The 23,507-nt window shown below is 35.7% G+C and overlaps 1 protein-coding gene across 1 annotated transcript in view; it reads right to left on the reverse strand.

Moving 5' to 3' along the window:
- Positions 1-4,711: 4,711 nt before the first annotated feature.
- Positions 4,712-23,507, reverse strand: part of PUDP (pseudouridine 5'-phosphatase) — a 57,922-nt gene continuing 39,126 nt past the window's right edge. Inside the window, exon 4 of the mRNA XM_066545342.1 lies at positions 4,712-5,304. Within this exon, the coding sequence (XP_066401439.1) occupies positions 5,128-5,304 (177 nt within the window). The 3' untranslated portion in view covers positions 4,712-5,127. The remainder of the gene's footprint in view (positions 5,305-23,507) is intronic.

The raw sequence follows: 23,507 nt of genomic DNA on the forward strand, positions 1-23,507 counted from the left end.
GTTTTATTTCATATTCCAGTTTCATATTGGAGATATTCTGGGGAAAGAGCCATAAAGAGAGAAGTGATAGCTGGAGTGCTCTCTCTTTCTGTGGAAGCTTGTTTTAAACACCAGAGTGAGCCAGCACCGAACATTTTGAATATGATGGCTTAGAGCCCATAAATCAAAGGGCTGAAGAGCAGAAGAGACCAAAAAACTTTCTTATGCTGCCCCCTGCCCTCTAGTATATACATATATTTTTTTTTTACTCTGAGCTACCTGGTGTAAACACAGCCGCTGGCACGTGCAGTGAGCCCTCCTGCTGGAATTGGCTTCCTTGGCTCTTGAAGTTCCGGAAGGGGTTTAGTTTGATCCTTGCCCTTCTTCTGTCCTTCATTGTAATATGGTAATTAGACCCAGAACTTAGACTTATTGGCCAAAGGGAAAATTAACATAAAGTGTTGATGAGTGTCATGTTTCCCTTGGGGCAGAGAAGTGTTCTCAGAGAACTTCTTTTCCTCCATTCCACTATTTCCATTTATTTCCATTAGTTTTACAAAAAAAAGCAGTCCTACTTTCTCAGTGCCAGTAAATTCGGCAAAGATAGAAATTGGTTAAACTAGGAACAAACGTATGGAAACAAATTAATTGGGAAAAAAGGAGTTGATGTATTTTTGTTGTTTAAAATTATTCTAATATTAAAAAAAAATAGTAACAAATTTTTGAAATGGCCCATGGAATTGTGCAATTTATTTCCTGGCTAGTGTTTTTGTGTGTCTAAATTTATCTAGATTTAAAAAAAAATAAATCAGATTTCTGTATGGATAACCAGTATCTAGAGCTAGCAAGAAAGCACAAATTTCAAGCTTCATTCTTTGTTTGTTAAAGACAAATAAGAATTTTAAAGTTGTAGAAAATAATTGCATTTTTTCTTCTTATGAGTTTTCTTACAATTTTTTTTTTCTAATTTGGATTCTACTGAAGACATTTTTTGGAATATATGCAACATGATTGATTCTGGGCAGAGGTTTCTTTGGTTTAAGTATAACATTCTTTAGAAAGATACCCAATCCAAATGAGGAATGAATATCTGAGCTTTTCCTGATCTTTATTTGTAGAAGGCAAATGCCAAGCTTCATAGAAGTCAGACTGCATTTTAAAATTAATCCTGTTCCAAGGCAATGAATTTTTATTTGAATATATTCAATGAAACCCCATTTATGTAGATCTTTTCAACCTGGAAATTCTACCAAAATTAATCCTGTTAAAGTTCCAGTAAAATGTAAATCCTAAGTCACTTGTGAGGTAGAAAGGAGTTTAAGTTTCAGTACAATAGTTTGTAAATCACAAAATTGTCTTTTTTATTTTTTTTCTTTTTTAAATTATTTTCATGACTGAATTTAGCTCCATCTTGCTGCACTGATCCTATTTTCCAATGGCAAAAACTTGGTCACGAATTTTCACATTTATTTTCTGGAGGCTGGAGTCCTTCTCAGGATATGCCTGAAGCACATGTTCTATATTAAGACAAATAAAATTAAATGTATCCTTAAAATTAAGCTGGTGCTTATTCTTTGCTTAATAAAAATTAATTAAGCATGTGTTAATTATTTACTGGGATTGAAGTCTGCTAGCTGATTTAGAGGATAGACTTTTTGGATTAGTTTTTAACAGTTCTCTTCATAAAAACACAGATGGAGCATTCAAATGTCCTGATTGCTCACATGTTCTCATGATCTGTAGCCAGGATCTGGTATGGATTTTTTCAGTTCAGTCAGAACAGGACTTCATCTGGAAAGCAGCAGATGGAATGAAGGGAGGGGATCCAAGTTTTTAATCCTTTTTCCCTTTTTTTATTTTCTGAACAGATGTTGTTGAGATGATCGAGCTACAGAGCCACAAATCCAACCAAAAACTGGGTAAAGAAATATATACAAACATATGTTGATACTTGGTACATGGTTAATCAGGTAGGCTACAGTCATCTACTGCTGACATGAATATCTCCCTCCCATGTAATGGAGAGGACAGGATTTTTAGGGATACTGTAGAAGAAGGATTTAATTTCGTGTGCCGTTTTGATTTTTCATTCAGTCAAGAGAAAAGCTAACAATAACTGTCAAAATTACTTTAGTAACAGTTAAATGGTTCAGCACAGGACCAGGAAGTTGGTAAACAACAAGCTGAAAATTATGTGGAAGAAATTTTACCAGAATGATGGGAAGGTTATGGCATATGGCTCAGGTTCACAGACTTCAGTTTGGGGCCACAATTTCACTGATAACTGTCAGGTGGGATACTAAATAAATGGAAAAATAATTGTATACAATATGATTTACTGATGAGTTAAGGAGCAGTATTTTTCTGATTAGTAATTTTCATAAAGATAAGGCTTTTACATTAGAACTATGCTGATCTTGCCATGGTGGTTTTGATGAAATAAATTTGATTTTGTCAGTGATATATTTATTGCATCTACATCTTTAAAACCAAAATTCATTACTTCAATGGCAATTCCTTCAAAGTAAAGTATAAATGAGACGTCTCACTTTATTTTTTTGCAAAACTCACCAGTTAAATTAAATATATGCAAAACTTTGAAAAAGTTACTAATTACAGCTTATTAAAGCTTCTTCTATATAGTAACTTCCTTGTTGAAATTCAGTAATTATTAATGAAGGGGATCCCAACAGGCATTTGTTTTACACTTGAAAGCTCAGAATTATTACTCTACAGTAAAACATTGTGCTGTGTAACATAAGTCAAAGGAGGAATAGTACAGCAATAGTTCTGTTATCTTGTCTGGGAAGATCAGAAATGGAGTTCAAGTTGGATGGGACAAGTTGTTGTCACTACACAAACAGTTATGACTGCAATATCCATGGCCAAAAGAAATGACGTAATATGGAGAACACTTACACTAAATTAATATTTACTCTTTTTTGAAAAAATGCCTCCAGATCCTTAGAATGGAAAGCATTTAACTGCAAAGAATTATACTGTATGTATAAAAAGATGCTGGTATAATCTAGGTCATACCTGACTGACCTTATAGAATAAAATGTCCTTAATTTCCTGAGGTATAAACAGACAACTATAAAAGAAAATAATAACAGTCTACATAAAATACATAAAATTTTGACGTTTTTATAAATACAGAAGGAAGAAAATCACCATGAATACTAAAGAGTCCATAACTCATTAATTTCTGTTCCTGACAAAACACCCTTAAAGCTAAAACAGTTAAACATCAGAAATGCCTAGAAAATAGTTTTGGGAGGAAGATCATCTATAAACATATAATATTAAAAAAACCCAAGATCAGAGCAGCCTTCTCATAATACATGCAAATTATCAGATTTGACATATTTCAGGCCTCTTGTCTTTATGGAGTTTGGTATTTTACCAAGACTGTGAAGTAACTCATGGATACTCATTAGAAATGAGGGATTTAAGTGTTGAATACAATAATTAATTTTTTAAAACTGTCATAAAGGTACATGAATACTACAGCTTTCTTTAGACAAGGTAAAAGACATTGCTTCCATCATGTCATCCATGAAATTGTGGACTCCACCAAAACCTGTCTATGTATCTAGCATTTTATAAAGAGGCCCTTACCCTTGTATTGACAAGATACCAGAAAGAGACAGAAGCAAGAAGGACAGCTGACAACATAAATTTTTAATGGAAACTATGGTAGCCAGAAAAAGACATTTTAAGTATTTATCTAAGCCAAATCTGCAATTCCTGCATTTTAAAAATATATAGTAAAACTCTGTAGGGAAATTGGTGAAAAAGAAGGACTCAAGGACAAGGGAAGAATGGAAACTAAGGACAGCCTACTGAAAGCTATTAGCATAAAGGAGTTAGGGCCATAACTTTATCAGAATTGAAGCACAGAGATACACTTATTTCACAAGACTGAAACAGAAGGTGATACGATAAATGGACTATAAGAAGGATATAAGGAAATGAAAGAAACAAGATGCAAAGCAATTTTGCTCAATTCTAAGATCATATAAAGTTGTTATCTCCTAGCAGGTGATCAAAATATCAGAAAAGATAATGACAGAATTACAGAATAATGGAGGTTTTGAGGGATGTCTGGAAGTCATCTCATTCAATCTCTAAGAAGAAAACAAAAAAACACAGAATGTGCAACAGAATCCCTGTTGCAAAGAAGTGGGGGAAAAAAAGAAAAAAGGCAACACAATACAAGTGGAATAGATGGGCAAGAATGGTGATGCTTTAAGATTTTAGCCTTTACATTTTTCAAATCCTGTGCTGCATTACATTAGTGCATAACTCTAAACTTCATATAAAGCGTTAACTACTGTCTTCACAGTGTGGTCAGACAAAACGATTCCTCTGGGCCTGGAACCCAATGACACCCGACAGCCAGAGGCCCCAAAAAGTATAAACAAAAGTGAGTAGGGCGGGGAGGGGGAGAGTTAGCAGGGGGAATATGACTTCATTACCTGAAGCTGGAATTGGACAATTAACCTCTGATATGCAAATAGACCAAACTTATATCTGTCTGAAAAACCTGTGACCATTGTCCATCTTGGGTGTAGCCTCTGTCAGGCTTTTGACTGCCCAAGGTTTATCTATTGAAGGCCTTTAATAAATACCCACTTTATTCTCTTAACTTTGTCTAGCCTCTGTTCTAGGTAGCCACTCCAAGGCATCAATGGCATGAGGAAAAGAATAAACATAGTGATAGCAATAATGGTGTTAAAAATGTTTTAATGGGATAAAAGGCAATCCAGAACAGGTTTCTGATTAAGATGTAAACAGTAAGTAATTCAAGTGTTAACAGAACAAGAAGCTTCCAATGCAGTTACAATAAATTGTCTAAATAGTTCCATAATATTCTCAGAAAACATTATGATGTGAATAGAACAAGGCTGGATTCACTTAACAGAAAGATGCTGCTTTAATATTGTGTTTATCAAAAGGACAAATCATAAACATTCCAGACAATTTATCAAAGGTAATGTGTAAAAGACTGAATGTTAACAGGATTTTTGCGCTCTAGTCTTGAGGAAGAAAGTAGAAGATGAAAAACAATCATGAAACTGAAAAAAAATTTCATTTAGCTTTAAATTCATCTCCAGCCAAGCACATGTTCATAGGCATTAGGCATCAATCATATGCTGGTAAACCAAACAGTTCTGGCTTGAAATCTTCCATGGACTTCAGCACCAGTGTTGCCTCCTTTTTAAAATCTGGACCTAAATTTTCATCTGGAATCATAACCACTTGCATTCCTGCTGCCCGGGCTCCTTTGACTCCCTGTGGTGAATCTTCAAACACAAGACACTGAAAAACAAGAAGGTGAGGAGAAAAAAATGATTATAATGTTACTATGAACTTCTAAAAGCTTGTTTTAAAAGAGAGAATGATCTTGAATGAAACTTAGTAGGAAAATGAAATTTCATTCTTGTCTTAGACACCCCTAATTGGAAGAAGAGCAAACCTCTCAGTTTGAACATCTGCATGGTAATTAACCTTTAATTAATTTCAATTCAAAAAACATCAATACACTTACTTAAATCCCAGAAAGTGGTTATCCAGATGTTCCTAAGTGCTTTAATAGGGACGTGTTTAATCACAAGCTTAAAGCAAAATTAAGCAAGTGCCTAAATAAGCAGGCAATTTAACTTTTCCACACCAACTTTAAAACCTGCAAATGGCAAAAGCAGTGCTTTCACTCACAGGTATGGCATTTCCTACACACAGAAGGTATGGGGACCACTAAACTACCTAGGTCAACCATAGAACTTCAAATGAGTGGAGATAGACACTAATCAGAAGAGTGCTGTCGAAGTCATATTCTATTTACTTAATTCTTCCAATTCAACAATGAGAAAGAAAACTAGCAATTATATCAGAAAGTTACATTTAGAAAAGAAAGTGTTTAGTCAGGTAGAACTTCCATGCCTTACAATAGTCACAATCATTCCAGATTGCAGTTTGGAAGCAAAGCTAAAATTTTTAAAAACAATCACACATTATTTATGTGGATTTTGTAATTTAATGTTGGAATATTGAATAATAAACAAATAAGATAAACATATAAAAATCATATGATGTGAAATTTTATATAATGAAAGATAATGTTTCTGGAGATTATCCCAGAATTTATATAATGAAGCATCTCTTCCTGCCTCTTTCTGTCCATGACCTGCAAATTCAGTGTGGATTTTTGGGCATGGATAACCCAAAGCAACTTTTGGCATCCAAAGACCTGAAAAATTCTGACCGATACCAACACATGGTTTCTAACACTTCTCCAATTCATACTGTATTTATTATCAATATTAGCACTGCTACTATTACTAATGCCAAAATCACTGCGACAAGTAATTTTAGTAATTGAAAACAGATGTTGGGATGGTTAGGGCAATTTTCCTCACATCTAGTAATCAATGCTCTCAGGCACATGGTATGATTCCTGAGCCTGTCCTGTGCAGGGCCAGGAGCTGAACTTTGATGATCCTTGTGAGTCCTTTCAAACTCAGAATATTCTATGATTCTATGAACATACAACATCATACTGCACCTTTTAGGTTCTGAAACACACAACTATTTCACTGCAGAACATAAAGGATGCACAGTGTTTGCTCTGGCTTTGCTCTAAGGAAACCAAGTTGCAACTTGCAAAAGCTTTAATACATTCAAAGAAAAAAATTTTGCAAGATGTATCAAATGTCTGCCCTATATACACCTATCTATGGTATATATGGGACTGTGGAAGGAGAAAAATGAAAGAACCCTCTCCTGATTTCCTATCTTTTTAAAATATTGATTCTTGCCTTTCAACATATCAGCAACAACTTGGAGTTTGTGAAGTGAAAAGTAAAAGGTGCTTTCTACCTTGCATGTAATAAAGTAAAACCTAATTAATAATTTTTTGGTGTGATTCCTTTTTGCCAAAGGAATCACCCCAATGTCTTTTGTGCTCATTTCCTTCATACAGTCACTGCATTCCTGTTTGAACAATGTGATACTTTCAAAAGTTGATCATTATAACTATTACTAACTACAAATATGTAACCAGCTCATCCTGGAAAGCTTCATACAATTGCTATTAGAATAGCAATGACTCTGCCTGTAGGTTTTTTTCTTAACAATAACTTAGTTCGTGACCTTAAGCACTCTAAGGACAACAAATCAAACTCTGAAAGGCTTTGCTTTTTGAAGAATAAGCTTAAATGTTGCACAGAAGAGCATTATCAAGGCCTTTCAGAAACCTTTTCTGATCCAGCTCATACAAAATAATGTACTTCACTGCTCTGCCGTGAAAGACCTAACTGGCTTCCATGATGTCACTATACTTACTGTATGAGAGGAGCCAATGATTATGGAAGGCAACATGCATAACGAAAAGCTTAACTAATTCCCTGGAACTAGACACAATTAAAACTCTTAATTACCAAAGAAACCAGGCAAATGACCCATAATTACAGTCTTGCATGTTACAGGAAATAAGTGTACTTATTTCTTGTATATATAAGGTCTTCCATAAGTCTTTCTTTTTACTGAAACTTATTGTCAACAGCACAGTCACATTTTTAATGGATGACAAAAGGTTTACAGAGGTTCACACATGAAATGGATTTATTAATACACAGAGATGTTATAAACTCTTCACTGTCCTGGACCACCCACACACTAAATTTAGAGATATGAAAGCAGCCAAGTTCTTTTCCATTTTGCATAAGTATTGCAACATCAGCATAATTCCAACTGAGAGACAGATGAGATTTATACAGACTTCAGCTGAGATTCTGGCTGCTTCTGTGCATTATTTCTAAAACTTGTGTCATTGATCAATACTACTCCTATGAGATCTCTCAAAAGGTCATACTAATATAGGACAGTTCTCACTTTGGAATGAACTAAATGCTTAAAAAAGTATAGCAAAGTATATTAATTTATATTTCACTCTATGAATCTAGAAAAAAAAAATTAATCACATAACCAAAGGAAGAAGTAATATTACTGCAGCACCTCATTACCTCATCCTCCTACATTAAATACAAGAATATAAGAGAAGAGTGTTAGTTAGGCTCTTGGTATGTACAGCAGGCCCTCTCTACCCTATATACTGCAAAAGCCTGTATGGAATAATTATGTGACTAACAGGGATATCTATAAGTGTTACTGCAGTTAGTGATAACCAAGAAGGCTGTAAGGATAAAAGATTAAAATAAGTTTTAAAATTAAGATTTAGGAAGACCTGTGAATAAAATATATTTGCATAGGGATTGCTTATCTAACAAGTATCCTTGACCACATATGACACTACTATATCAGCTCTAAAACAGACTGAAGGATGAGACTAAAGATGCCATGACTTATACATACAGAATTCATCTGCAAGTTTAACACTACCATCTATTGTTCTATTTCTTCAGGAAAGAATGAAAATAAAGTTTTCATCACTTGTCCACAAATGACACAGAAACATTTGGTAAAAGAATGTGACATATTGTGTTTTGGGCTTCTTATGGATTACATCTCATACTCTGTAACTTCTTCATTTTTAATTGATGTTTTTCTCCTTCCTAATCTAATCAACTGGTCAAAAGCATGATGGGTGATTTGGAAAATTTGCACAGTAGAAATATGTGGTACCCGTATACATTAATTTATGTATATATGCACAATAATGTCTTGTATAAATGTTTAAGGCCTAATTTAAATTTCATTCTATCTCTAAAAAAAGCCCCAAGACAGGCTGCAGGAAGAAACTCACCAAGTACAGCCAGATCACATGGCTATCAGAATGACAGGTGATTTCTGTAAACCAAGAGGTGCTCTGGTCTTCTATTTCTACAGATAACTTGCTGACTGTTCATTGCCAGAAATGTTTTTCCTATTTTCTTTGTGAAAAACTAGCCCATTCTACATGGTTAAAATTCAAAACTAAATAGCATCTAAGAAGTAACTTAACAGTCTGAAAGGTATTACTGCTGCAATCATGGTTTGTGGTTTGTTCAACAACTTCTGTAATATTTTCTTGCTCAAATTTTTTAGATTTTTAAAATAATTCCAGTACTAACCGACTGTGTTAGTCATGTGAGTGACCCAGAAATTTTTAAGAACCATAATATAATTCAGAATACAGCACAGATCCATCCATATCCTATACAAAATATTGAGATGCTCACAAGGGGCTGTTTATCATTTACGGGAGAAGGTGGAAACTCACAAAAAGAGAGAGGAAACAACAATTTTAACATCATAACACAGATGCTGGGCAATTTTTTAGCTCAACTTATATTTTCTTTTTTTTATGTTTACACTGTCCAGATACCTGGGAACAAGAGGTAAATATATTTCTGGGTGACCCATTTACCATCAGAGTTACTTAAACATTATTGAATTAATCCATTTTAAGCAGCTGCAATATTTGCAGTCTTGGTGTCCTACGGTGTTAATTCTCTGATGAATTAAGAAAAAAACAATAATGAAATAATGTACTTAATGTTTCTCTCCTAATATTTGGACTTGCACTCCTTCCAGAAATAGTTGGGAAAAATTCCAGTAGTGAATACAATAATAAATTACATTTCATTTTATTTTAAGGATGTGCCAATTTGACCAGCCAGGGATAACAGAATCATAATAAATATGCTGTTAAGAAAGTAAAGCAGCTTACAGCCTCACAACTTAGTTCCATTAAGGAAAATGAGGAGTAAGCCAAGATGTTTTTAAATGCTATAACAAATGAATAAACTGGAAACTAAAAATCAACGTAATTAAGCACCAGAATATTCAGAATACTAACTACAGCCACCATTCTTTATGAGTCAATGATTCATATTAAGAAGTGTTTGGAAATTACATGCACATATGCTTTTTAATTCAGATTTTTATTAACTCACTACTAAGAGTATGTTGCAGACCATTATAAGAATCAAATTATTTACCATAAAACATACAAAATAAAAAAAATCATTAGCATAATTTCAAAAAGGAAAAAAGGAAAAAAATGTGTTACATCTGCACATAATTAGATCACTCTGGGTTTCTAGCTCTCACATAAAAGCCACTTTACATTTCAGACCAGAGCAGCAGTTCCTCTCTCACAAATCAGTTCATGGAACATTATCTCAAGGAAGGCCAGAAGGAATAAAATAGTTTGGATGGAGAAGAAGGAAGAGAAATTTCATATTTCTTGCTTGTTTTCAAGACTTGATCAAATGAAAGAAAGTGTTTCTGTGAGTGACAGTCAGGCCCAGACACAGAGGCTCTGTGAGGCAGGGAGAAGGTCACATTTACATGCAGGGTTACTCTGATCATTCCAGATGGCTGGAGCACTCTTTTCACAGAGCACTGTGTGTTTAGAGGACAGCACACTGGGAACTTTGTATGGTAACTTGTGTTAAAGGCCTCAAGAAATTCTCAGGCGTTTCTGAAACAGTGTCCAATTATCCCAGCAGCAGAAATCTAACTCAATCAACTGCAGCTTGGATTAGCCATAGAAGGGTATTGTTCCTTTATGGAGAACACAAGGCAAATACTCAAGATGTTCTCTACTGAGGCTACTCATATTGCATAACATGCTTGAGTTTTATGTCACTTATCTCTAAAACTGGCCTAAAAAGTAATTCTGTACAATGAAACAGTTAATTCGTGCTGCCTTCCCTTCCACAGAGAACTATCTTTATCACACCCACTGACTTCCTTGACATGTAATACACAACACATTCAAGGAATGCACCTTGCATGCGGAGCTCAGAACTGGTAGGACAAAATACGCTGAGTGAGTGCCTGAAGGCCATTTGGAAACACCCTATTCAACACATGTCCAGCCAAAGTAGGCTGCTCAGGTCCTTGGCCAGGTGACTTCTGAGCATTTTCAAGTATGCAGATTCCTCATACCTCCTGGATACCTGTTCCCATATGGTGAAATCATATGGTGAAACTTGCCCTATGGTGGAAATGGTTTTCCAAGAATCGAGGAATTTCTTGTGTTCCACCTTCTGTCTGTTGCCTACTGCATGATCACTCTGCATCTTGGACAAGAGGCTGGGCCCATTTTGTGAGCAAACACATCACAAATACAAGCCAGGTACACCCAAAGGAGGAAGTTTTGATGCATCCAGATTCTAAGTCTTGAACTGAAACTGGAAGTAGGCACCAAGAGTATTTCCTGAATAAAAGCAGTGAACTTTTTGCCACAGGGAATGTGGACAAACCCACAGGTGCAGGCTGCCAGAGCAGGTACCCTTCCTGCTTGTTTTGCGTAACTGGACCCCATCACTTGCCTACAACTGCCTCAGTAGGTGCTGCAGAAGGCGCTTGATTCTCGTGGAGCAAGCTAATTTTTCTAAAATCTATTTTGGCAATAGTTTGTTTTTGTTCTATAGTGCCTCCTTGACCAGTGTTATTTTCTCACACAGAAAGATCAGCTTGCATAGTGAAACTTACATGAATTTGATCTAAACATTATTTAATGATTGTATAATCTTTCATGGAAGTGTTAATAACAGCCTACATAAGCTTCGGACATAAGGTCATTTCTTAACTTCTTCAATAAAGAGAGAAAGGGTCAGAAAAGGCATTAACCTTTTAATGTTTTTTTTCTTGTGTTCCACCTTTAAACAGGTTTTTATTGGGAGTGCAAAAACATCATGCAAAAGGTCCTTTTTTTTCTATTCAGTACAAGCTTCTCACTGAACTGTACAAAAGAGTGTCACCAGTCTGGAGTGACTTGGAGAGATATAGCTGCATTACACTTTAACTCTTCCTGATCAGGAAGAAAAGAGCCTTTCTTTCAAAATTCAAAGCTGAAAATTATTGTAGAAAATATTTAAGATTATTAGCATAAAGCTCCAAGCACAAAGTCAGAAACTACCACCTTTAAATAAAACAAACAAAACACTAACAAAATTCGAATAAGTATTTTCTATGTATTTCAACTACAGAAAAAAAATCAAACCCAAACCACATTAAAAATGGCAATTCTCTCTTCTCAATATAGATTTTCAGAGGAAAGTGTAGAAGAATGTACAAAACTAAGTTTGAAAAAATATTGACTCCTAAAGTTAAGAGGAATATAAATGTTCCTGTTGGGCAGGATCTGAATCATACAGGCTCATCTCTTCAACCCATCTTATACCTGGCATGCCTAAAGCTGATTGTACATGTAAACCCACAAAACAGCTGTGCCAGTGTTTATGAACCTGCTCCTTCAACAGTAGCCCACCTGTGGCCATTGGGTTATGGTAAAGAAAGTCATAATTCCATAATTTATTTTGCAACAGCAATCTGCAAAATATCACATTTGAAATGAAAAGCCTCATTACATCAGTAACCAGATCTTAAATCTGAGAAATAATTAATTCAATGGACCCATTCTCCTAACCTTGAATGAGGGATAAACTGTAAGTGCACTCAAGTTCTACAAGATCAATAAAATTATTATTGGTAAAGTCAAAATTTTTAATAAGAACTATGTATTAAGAGGAAAGTTTTAAAAAAAAGTCATCATTATTTTTTTTAGATTCCAGTAGAACAGTTGTGTTTTTCACATTAATCCCTAGCTTGTTTTTTATCAGCTTCCTTTGTTTATTTTAGGGTAGCAATAGTTACCTAGGTATTTTGATCTATGAAAAATGCAGAGAAGAAAAGTCAGTGAATATCAAACAGTTTTAAGTGAATCAACCATTACAACAGGCTGCTCCTCTAGAAAATTTCTTTCTATTGTAAACTGCAAGCCCAAATATTTATGTAAATAAGAAAATTAATATACTCTTAAAAAATGAATTCACATGTAGAAAGTTATTTAAGTCTTAATCTCAAAATATTTCAATATGCTTCTGTTTGAATTCCCCTAATATGATCTAGCTATTTTATATACCACATGCATTTTAAAATGCATTGATGAGACACAGTTATCAAGCTGTCCCTATTTTTCTATTACACCAGCTCTACCAGATAAGAGAATGCTAACAGTCACTTCAACCAAGGGCTCTCAGTTCTTATTTTTGACTCAGGTGTGCTTACAGGAAGAGTAACAGGTCATTTTCCATGAAAGGAATAAGGTGTGCATATAAATGAATGCATAAGAGTAAACAATGAACAAAAATAGAAAAGCATGTTTATTCAACTCTGTGTATGTATGCATATGGATAAATACATGGTGTATATGGTCTCCATACAGACAGTCTCCCTCTCTGTGACATAAGGCTTATTGAGTTTAAGAGATATGTTAGATCAGTAACTAACAGAGCCATGACACTGGCTTAACAGAACATTATTTTGGGAATATTAGCCATGGTATTAGCAACTTGTTACTATGCTTGTCACACAACTTCTGCCCTAACTTCTTTTGGGTACTCAATTCTTCAAAGAAACAAGTTTATCAGTACCTGGGTTCTCATTAGCTTTTCTTAATATAATTTTTTATCTAAAACCCCCTCCCATTCTGTATATTTCAACCACAAATAATGTTCAGATTCAACAGGGTATAAAGCTGACAGATGGCAGACTAATTCAAAAGGAAAACTACCACATATTTGCCTGTAAAACAACCTCTCATGGGCAAAGTCCTCAAAACACTTCATCAGGCCATATGCTTAAGTGAAAACTACTTGCTCATCCAACACAATCATAACTTTATAAAAGTAAGAATCACTTAATGAATCCGCTGATCTGAAGTATCCTGCATTTGCTGACCTTCAATAGTTTGAGTGAGTCTTTAGAAAAGGGAAGAGGGTGGCTAATTTCCCATTTAAGCTGTGACCATGACTCTGAAACTTTTTGAATTGTTACTCTAAAGCTTGTTGCCACATTATTTTGCTATGCAATTATTAACTAATTATTGCTTTTTAATGGACCCCACATAATATACATATATACACAGAAAATGTGCAAATGATACATAAGTATTGTATGGGCTCAGAGTCGCATGATTCCAGAATGGCTGGTTATAGTGTGGTGTTATAATGCTAAGGTTGTGCGTTTGATCCCTGTATGGGCCATTCACTTAGGAGGTAGACTCATGCTCCTTGTGGATCCCTTCCAACTCAGAATATTCTGTGATTCTGTGATTCCATGACTGAGATTGGAAGCAACCTCTGAAGATTGGGCCAACCTCCTGGTCAAGCAAGGACACCTACAGCCCAGGACAAGATCTAGACAGTGTTCGAGTATCTCCAAGGAACGAGACTCGGCCACCTCTCTGGGTAATCTGCAACAGCGCTCAGTCAACCTTACGGGGAAAAGGTGTTTCCTGATGTTCAGAGGGAACCTCCTGTCTTTCACTTTGTGTCCATTGCCTCCGACCACTAAAGAGTGGTCAGAGAGTGTCTGGCTCTTTCCATTCTCCCTTCAGGTATTTACTTGCATTAATATTTCCCTGAGCCTTCTATTCTCCAAGCACACTTTGCCTTTCCTCAAATGCGATATGCTGAAATCCCTTAATTATCTTGGTGTCCCTTTGCAGGACTCCCTCCAGCAGCTCAATGTCTCTTGTACTGGGAAGTGCAGAACTGCTCCCAGTGTTTTCCTGGTGTGGTCTTACCAGTGCTGAGTAGAGGGGCAGGATCAATTCCCTCAATCTGCTGGCAAGACTCCCCATCAGCCACCTTTGCTGCAATGGCACATTGCTGGCTGAGGGCCAACTCAGTGTCCACCAGACATTGGTGTAATTACCTTTTTTCCTGACCACAGGAAATAAATCAATTGGGTTTTCTTTCCTGTTCAAAAGGGTGCAGCTAGATTCATTGCAGAGACAGATGGCACTGTAATGGAACTTGTAAATTTAAAGGTCTGAATGAAAAATGTACAAAAAATACAGACAAAACTTAATGCTAAGTGACCATTAGAAAACTTATGATGAGAATATAAAGCACTCCATTAGGAAGTGTCTCAGTCACCCCAATACTGATATAAACACATTTCTTCATAGTTAAATCAAAGACAAATTGCCTTCTCTGCAAATGCCTGCAGTCAAATTACAGAGAAGCACCTTAATGAGAGTTAATGTGCTTATAAGACACACTCGTTTGGAAAAAAAAATCTGAGTTTTCTCTGTGTAAACACAGTCCATTCTGCTTTTCTTCTATTTAAAAACAAATTATGTGTTATATATTAGTTAAATTACCATGGCATACTGGAAAGAGTGATTTTACATTGCTCTAACCATCACAACACATGACCTGAAAGAAAGTACCTCAAATACAGTAATACAATCAGTTCAGAAAGAGATGCCGAGCTATTGACAAGAATCTGGATAAACTGACAAGCAACTGAGTGCTACAAGCAGCATTTTACTGGAAGCTTGGAACTTGGAAGCTTCAGCATCCAGACATTATATAAAGATTCCCTAGGGAAACCAGACTGCAGCAGGTGTGTCAAGGTGAAAAAGTATCACTGCCATACAGTCCACTGAATTATATGTTCTGGCTACCAGGTAAAATATGCTGTGACCATTAAAAAATATAAAATACGACAGGCTGCCTGTTAGATGAACAGGCAAAAGTGAATCTTAAACTTTGTGATTCAGCACACAGAAAATGGTGCAGGTGATTTTTTTTCTACTTTAAGAAGTTGTAGTGATCTATTATATTCTATTTCTATTTTATTTCAAGTCTTTGCTAATTGACTCCAGCTGTCTCTAGCGAGCTTATAGGTAAGATTCATCATTGAATGGAAAAAATTGATAAATCAAATAGCAAATATGTCTAAAGATTGAGGACTAAAAATCTCATCCACACAATAAAGACTGACTCTGGGATCTATGTTCTGGGCCTGCAGATCTTGGGAGTGTGGCTAAAAATAACTGTTTTATAGTCTTCAAATGTTTGTAAGTTCTAGTCTTAGAAAGCAAAACAGTGTGAGAAAAGACACTAAAAATTCTTTTTTCTCCATTGACCCTGCATCTGCAGAAAAAAAGCCACTTCAATACTTTTAAAGCCATAGAGAACAGCCTCTTCACCGAAACAAAACTAGGAATTTAACAGGTAGTTCTCCTGGATATCAAGATGATGGAATAAAGCTGAAAAGAAACAATTACTCTGTCTAGAAACACTTATTCTATGCTCAACTAGGTCATATTTAACTTTGTTACAAAAAGTAATAAGAAGGAAATCTTACAAAATCAAGTGACAATTACCCTTTTGAGCTAGTTCACATAGATACCCAGTATCTTACACCTTGATGAACAGCAAAGATGTTCTCATGACACTCAAAATGTTTTTCCTAACCAGATGTTCTTGTGCTTTGCAGTGGTAGTGCTGCAGGCTTCCAGTCTAGGTTCTCTTCATGTTTTTCTACTTTCCCTATCAACTAAAAAAGTTTTCTCTCTGCTTTGGCTGCCTTCCTGACTACCTTCCTTGAGGAAAAGGAACACAGTTCAGGTAGGCTGATCTTAATTAATAAGAATCTCTCCTTCCAAGCCATAAAAAATGTGGAAGACCCATAGATAAAGACTTTGCAAATAAAATGAGCACCATGGTCAATCTAAATAATACTGATCCCTTTGCTGTATTTATAAAGAAATGCAAAAAGATGGTTGGCTTGTTTGGTTTTGTCAGACAACACAAGCTTTTAATATCTCTAGTCATTTAGACCTTTGACTAAGATTTATTAACCCATCAAACAAAAGCAATTTTACAACATACACAACTGCAGTTCATTTCAGAACATTTATTGCTCTGTAAACAGAAAATCCAGATTCTGCTTAAACAATCTATTCCTTTTCTTCCTCTTGAAGCAAGAAGGAAGACACAGTAATAAGAAAAATTCTAAGTGAAAAATAAAGAAGTATTTACAAACTTATTTTCACAAATACATAAAAAGCATAAAGTTAGAAATTAAAATAGACTTTTATGGTGACTACCTCAACTGAGAAAACATCCCCCACCTTTGGATAGCATGGGGAGGGGAAGGGCAAACAGAATAGGGGCACAGTTCCATGTATACTTTGCATATTTTCTGCTATGCAGTGCAGCTCAAATGGCTGTGAGAGATGTTTAGAAAGGAGGCAGTTCATTAGGAGATTGAAACAGAAGGATCATGATACTTGCCTGGAACATGACCAGGTTATCCAATCTCCCTTTATAGAGAGAAACATGTGATGCTAGGGAATGGGTTACTGCTGTTTGGGGATAGAGCCTCCTCTAACTGCCTGATAAAAGGGAGGCAGCCACAGCTCCCTGCTCCCAGCCCAAACAGTAGCAAGGCTGAGTACATATCTCCCAGCAGGCACCACAAAACACATAAATAAATAAATAAATAAATAAATAAATAAATAAATAAATAAATTTACATAAGGCTAGACACACAGATCAATGCAGTTATACTCAGCACTGCCAAAGACCCACAGGGTCATTCAGCTGCCTCTTCTCTAGTGCTCACAGGATTGCACTTCAGCCTGGCCGCTGTGGGCTGGCACCTCATTTTGCCTAGTTGCCAGCATCCAGATCCCTGCTCACTCCAGATGCTGGCACCATGAACACATGGGCTTCTGCCTGGGTGTGGTTGCTGGCCACACACACAGAGGCCCTTCAGCCAGGAAGAGTTAGAAGTGGAATTTGCTAACACAGGACACACTACACTCGTAAGGAGCTGTGCATGGCCAGACAAATGAATGCGTCACCTATTTACACATCCAATGCTTTTTATCCTCTTATCTCTCTATTTCCCTGTAATAAATCCTGATCAAACCCCAAATTCTCTTCCTCTGCACCCCATACTTAGTGTGACACCCTAGGCTGAATCTTTCCTCAGTCCAAAAGGGTTGGTCCAGCATTGATTTACCTTGATAGCACTTCTGGGACAGTCCTGGGAGGGCCTGTACAGGCTGTCCCTCCCTTTGAGTTCTTAATCTGAGCTTCTATCTACCTTTGGGACTCTGTGCTGCCCTGACCGTAAGGAGATGGGCACCTGATGGATGATGACTTCTGTGACAGATGTGGGAACTGTTGGGAAGGTGCGACTTGGGATCCCCCACCTGCTGTCATCTCTCTCGGCTCTTTTGTGCGTCTGCAAAGAAGCTTTTAACACAAACCCCAACATCTGCATTTCGTAGAGGATCTTCTTAGGATCCATCCAACTCTGTGCAAGTTTAAGCATCACATGCTGCTTGATTCCTAACATGCAAGACCAGGAATCCAAGTACTTTCTTTTACAGGTCTTTATAACCAGGGCCTGACATGCCATACACTATGCTAAATATAGAAATCAGTAGAAGAAAAAACGATGCTCAAATCAAACATCCTATTTTTCCTTTCTTCTCAATGCTGCTATTATTCCAATGTTCAGTTTGATCCTAAAGCAATACACCACAGCATGTCACACGCATTATTATGTCTTTATATTGCCAAGTAACTGAAATCCTTTTATTAAAATACAGCATTCTGTGATGGATTTCTTCATCCTTGGACTGACATTGAGCCTGAAGCTCTTACTAGTAATCACTTTACACAAAGCCAGATCACATACTCAACTCAGACAGAGAAGCTAAGGACTCAATTGGCAGATTTTTAAAAATGGTGTGAAAGCTGGTGAGACTGAATTGTTCTAGAAAATAATAGACACATTTCAAAATTTCTGAGAAAAACTACACTGAAGGCCTTTTCTAAGTATTCTACTAACAGAACATTTTATTCACCATTCATTAGCACTGTATTATTTAAACAAAATCAGAGAAACAAGAAAGTTACTGCACCAAATATTAATCATCTTTAAGAAAATTAAGGCTGTAACTTACTAATATCAGCTGTAAAGAGGACCTGTAAATATGAAGATATTGAAACAGTCTTCCACCAGCCTACTCAAAGTCAACAATCATCCTTCAAGCATACTTGCTCTTCAACTAAGATTGCTAAGATGACAGGGGAAAAAAAAATCAATTGAAAGGAGAAAGGGACAGTAATAAATTGTCCAAACACTTTATAATTACTAGTTAACACAATACTAGGTTAGAAGATGAAAGTCTGTCATCAGTGTTCCTAAAGAAAACTTCTTTACTTTGAGAGAAATGCCAAAGTGCAAATTTGTAGCTGATTCTTCTTTCCACTATCTTCATGAGGCTTTAAATTTAGACATGTAGCATCTTAAATATTTGAAGAGTTTTTGCTGTAATGTTAGGTCTGTCACATCATCTACCAATCCTCATGAGACAGAATGTTTAGCCTCAAAGAAGTAAATGCCTTTACTATTTCAGTATACACATCATTATCTTATAGACTATTTCCTCACACTTCATCTATACTCCCTAAAAAATGCTTGAGAAAGCCATAAGGACAAATGGGCTACTGCACACTTTTAACTCTTTATTATTTATAATGAAGGTATATAGATTACTTAGTGCAGTTACAAATTAAAGTTTTCATTTTCACCTTCAAGGCCCTATATTATCTTACCCACAATTACTTATGTCTTGCTTTTATTTCCTTCTACTCCCTAGACATCTTCTATTCTTTCACTTAATTGCATTCTTTATCTCTTTCTCCCACTTCCAGCTGTATGTCTTATATCATGCTGACCTCTGTGCCTTGTACAATCTTCATGCCTACATTCTTCATCCTTCTCCAGCAGTATATTTAAGAATACAGTCTTTCTGGAATCATTGGTACATGCTCTTCGTCCTCCCTTTCTTATTGCTGGGCTATTAACTAAAATTTGTCTTGCTTAAATCACTTTTGCTACTTGTTGGACCTGGGCAGCAGAGAACACAGCTGAAAGCAGATTTGTCTGATTTACTTCTTATTTTTATTAGGAATGACCTGTGTTAACTCTGAGGAGAATTGAGGGACTTGCTTGCCATCTAAAACAAGAAATTGGAATCTTGTTCACTAAAAAAGCCACAATGTTCATTAAATAAATTGAACTGTGTGCTTATAGTGGTTAGTTTGTACAAGCTACATCTGTACTTATAGTCTTAGATGTTTACATTTATTTCATAGTGCTCCAAAAATTGTCCAGAGCAGACTCCATGCCTGTGATCCAGCATACATGAATATGATGCTTTTTATCCCGTCATAGTTTAATGCGTACTTAAATGTAAATATGATGACCACACTGAGCAGCACACAAACATCAGGAAAACAGGGAAACATTCCCAGATGCTGTATTGGTCATAGTATGGTAGAGTCATAGCATCATTCCTGACTTCTAGAACACCTGACTACAGCAAGTCCACCTTTCCAAACTTCAAACACCTACTCTACACAATATAACTCTTCACAGAATTATCATACGACCATTGTACTAGTTATCACTACAACTGAAAAAATATTATCTTCTGAGGAACATCTTAAAAAAACTGCAAACATTTTTTGCTGAAATAAAACAAAATCCTCTCAATGAAATTTTTTGGGCTGAAAATTTAAAAAATCACAACTGATATCAGTCTTCAAATGATACATTGTAATCTAAAGCTTGCAAATGCCTTCTACCTCAGATACATGATCATTCTTTCTAAAATGAAAGGTTCTGGTTTCGTTTGCTTGGGATAACTGCATTATTGAAAGTGAAAAGCAGTAAGATAGGTTACATACTGTTATGCTAAAAGTGCTCATGGCACTTTTTGAATCAGTAGTATTTTGAGTCTTTAATAGCTCTGAAGTTCAGGACAATGGGCAATCTCTAATGTCTCCACACTGAGCTACAGGATGCAATAATATGTTCTGGAGACAAATTGAATAGATCACTGTGACCAGGTGTCTGTTCAGGAGAAAGAAGACAATTTCCTAATGGAGGAAAACATGTTCTGTAATAGAGGATATTTTCAGCAATGGATGAAATCTCATCAACTGCTCTTTGCTACTCAGCAAAACCTTGAGGCTTTGAAGCAACTAACCTATGAAGGAGTTACTAACATCAAAAGACATTTCCATTACCATGCCACTATATAAGAAAATAGTTGCAGTTGTATTTTAAAATAATTCTGGTGCTATTCAGGGAAGTTTTGACAAGAATCCTTACCTCTATATTTAGTAAAATCTGCTGATAGCAGAAAGTTTTGTAGGTCATCTGGGATAACATCTGTAAGAACTTTGGAGTGACAAAGTAGCCTACTGGGCAGTCAAGTGTCAAATTAAATGAAATGGTCAAGAAATGTGGCAGTACACATTAGCTGGAAGAAAATGAATGACATATACATTTTCTAATATTTTGTTTAAATACTGGACATCATTGTAAACAGCTCAGAGAAAACTCAGAACTTGGGAGACCAGCTCAGTGAAAACTTAGAGCTTGGGTGATATCATTTATATTCACAGACATATATAAAATTGTCTCATCTGGAATGCTCTATGTACTATGTCCCACAGACATTAATCTATGTTAAAATGGTTTTGATAGGAAGAGTCTGAAGAAATGCAATCAGAATGCTTATGAAGAGAAAAAAAAAAAAACAAACAACCATATCACTGCCCTCACCCCCACAAAAAATCCCAAACACAACCCTTTGAGATGGTGAGGTTTTAAACAGACTCTAAAGAGCTTAATTTATGGAGCAAAAAATAAAAAGGGATGTGACAAACAGCATTTACAATACTGAGTGGCAGATCAATTACTTCTTATCTTTCTCACTCATAACATATAAAAACTGACACTGGAACATATGCAACATATACAGAATTCATTGTCCCAGGCACACATCAGTATAAAGAAAAACCACAGATCCTGTGGAAGAGTTACTATAGCCTATTTTTTGTCTGTTTTTGTTAAAAGCAACTTGATATGGGAGCAATAGAATTTAAGTGGATAAATTAACCCTCTCTAACTAAAAGGTGATTATTAAGCTGTGATTATTAGCTGTCACCAGAGATGGTACCAAATAAGCTGGACACTGAATCTGAGCATAAACAGCAATTCCTGTATTTAGCATTATTTAGACAAAAATGAAAAGGTTCTTTGTTTTTTTTTGGTTTTTTTTTTTTTGGTTTTTTTTTGTTTGTTTGGTTTGTTTTTTTTTATGGAACAGAAGGGCAGAATTTCTACCATTGCTTGGAATTGTATTCTACTTTAAAAATCAGAATCACTCCAGTCTTACTGAAGTTAAACATGAACCATTTTCATCTTGGCTTTGAATTATGCTATTATTCTAAAAAAAAAGGTGCTGAAATGGAAATGCTAAGCATCCTTTTTTAGCAGACCAGCCTTCATATCTTCAATTCTTTTGTATACTACAAGGTCTTTTACCTTTATAACACCTATCACAATAATAATGAAAAAAATCTCCAGTACTCCTTTATGGAGTACACTTTGTAATCACCTTCTAAGTGCACTTATTTCGTGATGCAGCAATCAGTCTGAGCAAAAAGCTTTGCCCTGTTTAGACTATAAATAATTTACCAGTGTTAATTGATGGCTCCATATGTAGGTTTTCTGCAATCATGCCAAAAAGACAGACTCTTACAAATTCTTTATCACACAACAGAATAAGAAGAACCCTAACATGTAATACCAGCTCTCTGAAAATTGCCTACAACCACATCTCCACAAAGAACAAATAATTTAAAAAAACTAAGAGCAAAAAAAAACCAACCAAAACTCATCATTCCCTACCCTTAGTGTATTAAAACAATACATAGCTGACTGTAGTCTTTCATAGGTTTCCAGAGATTTCCTCATGACATTAATTTACAAAGAAGCAACCAAAAAATAAAGCCAACAACACAATTCCTTCTTTCAGTCTTCGTTTTTTGTCCTGAAATTGTTGAAAGCCACTGTTACAACAAGCTCTGGGTGATTACAAAGGTAACTCCAGATACAGAGAGAATCAGTGCACTAGATCTTATTGAAAGAGGATTTATTCATGCTTGCTATAACTCAGAAGACATTAAAAACATTTTTTGTGAAAATTCTTGTTAATTAAAATCTAATTATTCAATGATTACTGTTTGGCATCTCTAAGAAAACGCTCAAGGTCTTGAAAGAAAGAAAAGATAAATCAGTGAGCAAGTTATCATAAAACAAGGATTTCCCCCCTCTTTTTTCCTAGTTGCCATGCATAATTAATATGTGATAATACTCATAATGAGTTCCCTAAAACAATTAGCAACACATCTCCAGCGACCTGCTAATCTGAATGTAATTCTTTTTGAATTTGGAGGTGCACTAGTCTCTTTGTGCTTACACACTCACCTCACGTAGAAGCAAAGAAGGCTGCAGAGCATAATTTATTATTCTGCATCACATTTCATCAAGTCCCTTAGCAGCTACTTGATACATTATCAAGACAAATGCAAGAAAAAAAAAAGTATTCCTACCTCTCCACCTTCCCAAGTAGAGTACCCCAAAGACTAAGAACTAATTATAATCCTTCTTTCCCCTTCCAATCATCAAGATACCTTCAGTGAAAGCAAACCTTGACCAGGTTACTTTTTGCATGGAATTTCAATGACTTTTTTCATCTCCGTAAGACAAATACATCCATAAATAAACATGCACTGCAGTAACAAGGGCAATGTCTGGAACACTTAAAAGTTAAATTACTTGCAAGCCATACAACATCTCATTTTTCTTCTACAAATATATAATAAAGACTGCCA

Source organism: Molothrus aeneus, chromosome 2, assembly GCF_037042795.1.
Source record: "Molothrus aeneus isolate 106 chromosome 2, BPBGC_Maene_1.0, whole genome shotgun sequence".
Taxonomy (NCBI): Eukaryota; Metazoa; Chordata; class Aves; order Passeriformes; family Icteridae; genus Molothrus; species Molothrus aeneus.